At 40.2% G+C, this 7,357-nt stretch overlaps 1 protein-coding gene across 1 annotated transcript in view; it reads left to right on the top strand.

Moving 5' to 3' along the window:
• Nucleotides 1–6,091: 6,091 nt before the first annotated feature.
• LOC118430607 (peroxisomal bifunctional enzyme-like) overlaps nt 6,092–7,357 on the top strand; it is a 37,590-nt gene continuing 36,324 nt past the window's right edge. The window contains exon 1 of the mRNA XM_035841581.1: nt 6,092–6,266. Within this exon, the coding sequence (XP_035697474.1) occupies nt 6,092–6,266 (175 nt within the window). The remainder of the gene's footprint in view (nt 6,267–7,357) is intronic.

The following is a 7,357-nucleotide window of genomic DNA, read 5'->3' as shown; positions in this document are numbered from 1 at the left end:
AAGGCTACAGAAAGTTTAGATCATAAAACCACAAATCTCATGACCCTGAAGACCGCGTATACCTCACTCTACACCAGCAACGAAAAAAGAAAAACTGTTCGGATTTCAGAGTTGAAATTAAGCATGTGGCTTATAGAGCAATGCAGCTTATTACATGTGCAGGCTTAGTCTCCTACTATAGCAAAACCTGGTTTAGGGAAATTCTTAATTGCACGTTAATTTGACCTCACTTTTCTTCTGACGGGATACCAAGGGTGTGGTCACCTTGAAAGCAGCTCAGTCACTCATAAAATAATGAGCAACAAATTTAGATATTTCAATCTCAAGAGGAGATATGTTTTAAGCTTTGTGCCAAATTTCAACTCATTCGATCAAAGAACGACTCTGTTATGAAACCACTTGCATTACTTTCTGACTCACCCTCGTACTAACGTGATACGACTGTCCTGACTGGAGCCCTACGTATACCGGAATTCCTGTACAGGATATTGACCGGCCTATGAAAATAATGTTTTGTTTCCTGTTGCCCTACCTATCCAGTAACAAAAAAGAAAGAACTTGCCACCATAATAACCCAATATTGATGCCGTCATTTAAATATCCCGTATTTAGCCTCGGTGTACCGAAGATGCATAAAGGAACGCAAAGGAGCGAAAAGGAACGAAAAGAAACGAAAGTAACGAAAGGGGACGAAAAGGAAATTACCGAAAGTGCGGAAAAAATCGAAAAGGAACTAACGTTCCTTTTTGTTTCTTTTCGCACTTTCGATACTTTCCTTTTCGTTCATTTTCGCACTTTTTGTACTTTCGTTTTCGCTCCCTTTCGTTACTTTTCGTAGACCCTTTAGCCTGGGTACCATATGGAAAGTAGCTCGCTTCTGCGTTAATTTGAATTCTCGCTCTGACTTTTATCATACACTATATACAGTCGCTTCTCTGCTTTTCTCACCGAAATGTTTGAATGTGCAGGTCTCCAGACGTGTATCAGAAGCGAACATATGAGAGAACTACTACCCGGATGGTACCCAGGCTAATCCATTTTGGTCATCTAGACGTTATGATTATAAATGAGAAAGTATAATTGATAAACGAAAACGTTTTTATTTATATGTATTGATATTTGACGATGTTGTGATGTTTAATTAACAGCGATATGGTTTCTTACTGTACTAATCAGTGCATTTAGACATCTCATATAAAATCAGAAGAATGTTTCTCGACTATTTGACAAAAGACGCAAGAAGAAGATTACAAATACTGAATGAAGAGAATACGCATTTGCTCAGAAATAGAGAGAATGGCGTATGGGTTCTGTAAAACGCGTATGTATTACGTATAAAACGTAAGTTACTCTTATGGATTCTGTAAAATTCTCATGAATGCTTATACCCCCATTTCCTCTAGAACGGCGCTCTCACCGCGCTCTCCCTGCGACCTCAAATTTGACGCATCGCTCAACGAAATGAATCAAAATAAAGTAAAAATAAAAGAATCGAATCTTTCTTTTTACACTTTCTGTGTTTTTTAGTCTTCTTAGTCACACTTTAACAATTTGTATGATGTACCCTGTGTGAAAGCAAATGTTACACATATCCCATCTAGGTCGCAGTGAGAGTGCAGCGCGTTCACCTGCTATTGGAAAGAGAGTCTTAGACACCCCCGTGTTAGAGTTTTGGAGACAGCTCTTTGAATCAAAGTTGCCCCCCAGCAGTCTAATACGTTATTGCAGAAAAATCGATCTTTAATTGTCGGATGTATGCCTGAATAACAATCGAATATCAACCAGTACCTTATCGAGATAAGAAACATTTACATGTGACCTGATAGTGACCTACAAGATCGTCGGTGACAAGTTGTTAAGAATAAGTTTAAGAATAAGCATAGGTTGACTCCAAAGAATCACCAACGATCCCTAAAAATCACGCGTTGGTCGAGAAAACTATATGCCAAAAATATGACAACAGAAAATGTCTTTTAAAGCTCGAAGACTCGTCGCCCGACCGATGTTTTCACAATTTTACATGGTGTAAACAAGCTGGTCATGCCACATATATTTGTATATTGCGCGAGTGACAGGTCACCGATCTGTCGAACGTTGACTCAAAGTTTGGTCAAGGTCGTAGTTTGGCGTACTTTAGAATCTTGACAAAGTCCAAAAGGTATTTTGCACTGCGTTACTGCAGGTAAGGATTTAGACTATATCAGCATTACAAGCCTCTTTGTTTTTAACACGTCGGCGTCAACTGTGTAATAGTTACAATATTGCATGAAAACAGTATAGGTAGTTATATAACAGGTTTCTGTACGTTTTTAGTGGCGATTTTGCATCAATTGATACATTGCACGTTAACATTATAGGAGTTGATAACATATCAATCGTGACAAAAAGGACAGACACTTCCTCTTTAATAGTCGACCGAGCACACAATTTACCAGTACTATCGTTTAAAAACAAACACATATGGACGAAATTCGACTCAAAATTACTCGAATTGAACTGATAGTCGCTAGCCACTAAGCAAAATAGTGCTTCTTAGAATATTAGGAAAACTTGTCAGAGGGTGAGGGAGGGGGTGGCAATTCTCCTAAAGGTGCACTCTCACGGCACTTGTGTCAAGCTGGCGTCACTGCGGGGTTCGATGACTGCGTCACTGTTTTGTTATTTCCTCCAATTTTTTTTTATTTAGAAATTGCGTTATACGTAAAAGTATGACTCAGAAGGCGACAAAATACACAAAAAAGTAAGAAAATTCGTTATGTTTGCGTTCTTTATCTCTGAAATTTATCAGTATCTTTCGAACCCCGCCGTGCCGCAAACGTGACTCAAGTTCACACCTGGCTCAAACGTTGTTAAGAATAAAATGGTTCATATGTTTGTGACCTTTGAACCTCGCAGACATGACAAAGTACGCCATCTATGGAAAACTGGTGGTAATGCATATTGGCTATCTAGAATTCCCGATGTCTTTAAGTAACGTGTAAATGTTATAAACAGGTTTTACTCAAACTCTTGCATTGGGGGTGACATTTTAACCTTGCAGACATGACAAAGTACGCCATCTATCAAAAGGTGGCGGTAATGCAGATTGGCTTTATAAAACACGTCTTCCTCAAACTCTTGTATTGGTGGTGACATGTTTGTGACTTTTGAACCTGGAATGATCGGATCGCAAAGAATCCCCAAACGGTATTTCCCTCGGATGCGAAGTCGTTTTTCAAAGGATTTCTTCGAATACCTGGAATGAACGGGTCCCAAAACGGCCTTTGCCGCGGATGCGAAGTCGTTTTTATAGGATTTTCCTCGTATATTTGGCATGGTCGGATCCTAAGAAATCCCAATGCGGCATTTGCCGCGGATGCGAAGTCGTTTTTTAGGGATTTCTTCGTATGATCAGATCATAAAGAATCCAAAACGGGATTTTCTGCAGATACAAAGTCACTTTAATGAATTTTCCGCACATTTGACAAATCACAATATCATGTGTGCCCAATTACTTTCTTATAAAAGGCTAACACGATTTGAAATAGAAAAGAATGCACAGAATAATCTTATTCTAAACCAGTCCTGAGAAGAACTAAACGACGTAATGTCATCGAGGCCGAATCCTGTCTGCCACATGATATGTATACAGATACAATATTGCAACAAGAATGGGTTATACCAGGTATGTACAGAGAGTCCCTGTTATCTAATTATGTTAAGGGAAAGTTGAATCCTTTAACCGCCAATATCACATGACTTCTTATACTTCCAAATAGAATATAGGATCAAACGTGAATGCAATTTGACTTTTATGTAACGCTGACATGGGAGTCTGTGGCTAATCTTGCTTCTACGAATATCTGTTTCTATTACAAATCAAAGTCTTTGCGATGTCCAACTCTAAGGAATTTCCACATCCGGCTACAGGATACAGATAGTGAATCCAGCTTGTAAAGTACAACTAACATGACTTATAGTATCAGTATGTACAGCTTCTCGCAACAGCACAAAGTCTCCTTTCTACTAGTGACAGTGCTTCGCTTCTTTTCAGGCTAGTTACGCCCTGATCCCTCCCAGCTCAATTCCTTCTGTGCCCTTCCTGTAGTCCAGTGTTCTCCCAGCTGTTGACACGGCCAGAGAATGTCGACCCGCCGTCTGAAAAAGAGAAAGAATAATCCCATCAAATTTTGAGATAGCTAAAGCATCCATGTTTGATGGATGCGTCCGTCAAAGTAATTAGGATGTATATGAAAAGAAATGGTGATTGGCTTGTTATACAACAGGAACAAATGCATCTGATTGTGGTATCGCCATTATCACCGTTACATTCCGCATTATCATACCAAAAAAGTCCCCCGGGAGGGCGCGGCGGAAACAGTCTAGCGTTGCATATAATTAGTGACAAGGTGTGATCTGCTTCCCCGGCCGGACTTTGCATTGTGTACGAGACGTCGCATATAAACAAACACGTAAACACCGTTGGAACAGAATGTTCCTATGCGAATAAATACCAGGCTTGAGACAAACATATGTGTATACAAGTACTGTTTTGATGATGATTCAAATCTTTCCCAAATAAGTCCACAGTTACTCAGCAAGTATCATGCTTGTGACTTGTGTTTTGTATGGCTCCGTTATGTCGTTTTCTGATAAGTTTCTGTTCAGCCCAAGCATACCAAAAACGCTACTAACTACTAGCCAACAAGGAATGTGGTCACAAAGACGAATTCAAAGCGGGTATTGTTTGGAAACAATCATTGTATAAAACATACCTCGCCGTGAGATCCGCAGGACAGTGATGTAAAATAGCTCCAGGACGCCGAACTACAAAACAGGGCTGGCTATTTCAGTCCCTCGATCGCCGTCCCGTCCGTCGACTGCCACTTAAATTTGGTCACCGCCTCAACATCACCCTACTACAGAAGTTCACACACGTGTGTACAAATCCATATCCCGAGTTCAACGTTTCAAAACTCAAAGTTTGAGGTACAAAACGATTGCGGTCCTCACGGACAACGCTGACTATCTCCGCTTTATTTTTAAACTGACTGATGTGCAGTCTGATTGGTCAGAGAGACAACGATTGGATTACCCACAATACACCGCCCCAATGTACGGATGCAAAAAAATACAGAGTCGCATATTTAAGATATCCCAAGATTACCAACAATGCACTGCTCCAATGGAATCCCCTCCACTGGAGCAATCCACTGGAGCAGTGCATTGTTGGTAATCTTGCCACGAATGCAGAAAAAAACCATTTCGCATCCTTACGAATTCGAGTATCCTGGTATCTAGCGTAACGTGGATTGTCTCACTTGTATTGACGTTACAAACTGTGGTGTCCGAGGTTCAAAAAGGGGGAAAGATATGACCAATCTAAAAAATAAAATATACGCTCAAAAACAAGAGTGCTAGCCACGCATACATAAAAAGTAAGTATTCTTACGGAAGCTGTGCTAGCATCCGCCACGAAGTAAGTAAGCAAACGAATTCCGTGTTTGCATCCACCGCGAGTTTCGGATACCAACGAATGCGTTACGGATGTGTATGGGATCCGTGATTTTTGGTAATCTTTGGCATCCGTCAGCATCCGTCAGGATGTTGCAAATTCGTATCCTTGGTATTCGTCTGCATCTGAAGACTTTTCGCTGATAAACAAGAATCCTGACCACGTATTCTTTCGTTTGCGTTAAAACTAAGTATCCATACGAATACAATGTTTGAATCAGTTAGTGGCTTACAGATACTAACGAATCCGTGATTATAAGTAAGTATCCATACGAATGCAGTGTTAGCATCCGTCACGAAGTACTGAGTATACGGGTTCTGTGTTTGTATCCACCGATGAGAGTTACGGATACCTACGAATGCGTTGCGGATGCAAGTGGGATCCGTAATTTTTTGGGATCCGTGATGGTTTTTGGGATCCGTCAGCATACGTCAGCATCCGTCAGGTTTTGCAAATTGGAATCCGTCAGCATCCGTCTACATATTCGGTCTTTTCGTCTAGTGTGAATTTCACAATCATTTAATGCGTTATAAAACAAGTCTTCCTCAAACTCTTGTATTGGTGGTGACATTGTTGTGACTTTTGAACCTCGTAGACATGGCTGAGTGCGCCACCTATGGGACGGTAGCGGTACTGCAGATCAACAATCCGCCATTAAACGTCCTGGGTCATGACGTCAGGAGTCAGCTGATGTCCGGCCTACAGCAAGCCTTGCAGGACAAAGCGGTCTGCAGCATTGTCATCATGGGCAAGGGGCAGACCTTTACTGCAGGTGATAACACAGAAAACCCTATACTTAAAGTGGTGTTATTTTTATTTTTATTAAGAAACCGTGGAGCCCTTATGGGCTTATCAGATTATTCCAAGGTTGAAAACAATCAACATGACTATACAACATACATACAACAATCAACAATCATAGTATTTACAATAATCAAAGTATCTATAACAAGTGGTATCTCACTGCACTTAATTGGGGCACCGGTGCGGCACTACGCGGTTCAAAACTCAACGAATTTTAGAGATAACGAACGAGTTTGTCCATTTATTGTCTTCAAAGTCATACGTAGACGTATCAAATATTATCTAAATAATAAAGGATCGTCAAAAATAACACAACAGTGCCACAGAGAACGAACCCCATCATGCCAAACTGGTGCCCCAAGTGCAGTGAGATATCACCTTTAGTTGTGCGAATGATGGTGAAATGCAAGAGAACTTAGCATCTTAACCTCCATAAAAGAAAGTTAAACGAAGGTATAAGAATTGTTATATATATCCATGACTATTGGATATAAAGTTTTAGGCGTGTCTGTGTGACATGTAATACAGAACAAGTGAAACATTATTAGTGTTGTCATTCTGTAATGACATATAATGACTTTCATACTTGAATTTGTTTGCTTAACTGTAATGTTTGTCGAAAGTTGGCATGCTTTTATTATCTTTAAAACTGTCCTGATTTGCTCGCTTGTATGACCCTCGACTAGATGTTTTTTTTTTCAATTAGGGGGGCACACATCAGTTTATTTGGGGGTTCAAATGGAGGCGGCACACCCTCAAGTCTAGCGACCATCTCTTCCAGGGAATTATCCTGAAGGAAAATAACTGTATATGGGGTGAGAGGATATACCTTCAGCTACAAGACCAACTGAGTTTCGATCCTTCAACTTCTCTAATTCTGAAAAATTATAGGGAAAAAACATATTTTCATGTCAAAAATGATGCACAAAATCGGGCATTTTCGCATTGGATAAAACAGATGAAGAAGATTTTTTCCGGCAAGCACGACTGATAATGCCAGAAAGAGGAAAATCTAAAGACTAATCCAGCCAATTATAAAGAAAATTCTAGTACTACAGT

Source organism: Branchiostoma floridae, chromosome 14 (genome assembly GCF_000003815.2).
Source record: "Branchiostoma floridae strain S238N-H82 chromosome 14, Bfl_VNyyK, whole genome shotgun sequence".
NCBI lineage: Eukaryota > Metazoa > Chordata > Leptocardii > Amphioxiformes > Branchiostomatidae > Branchiostoma > Branchiostoma floridae.
Note: the sequence above shows the minus strand (reverse complement) of the source record. Positions and strands in the feature narration are given on the sequence as shown.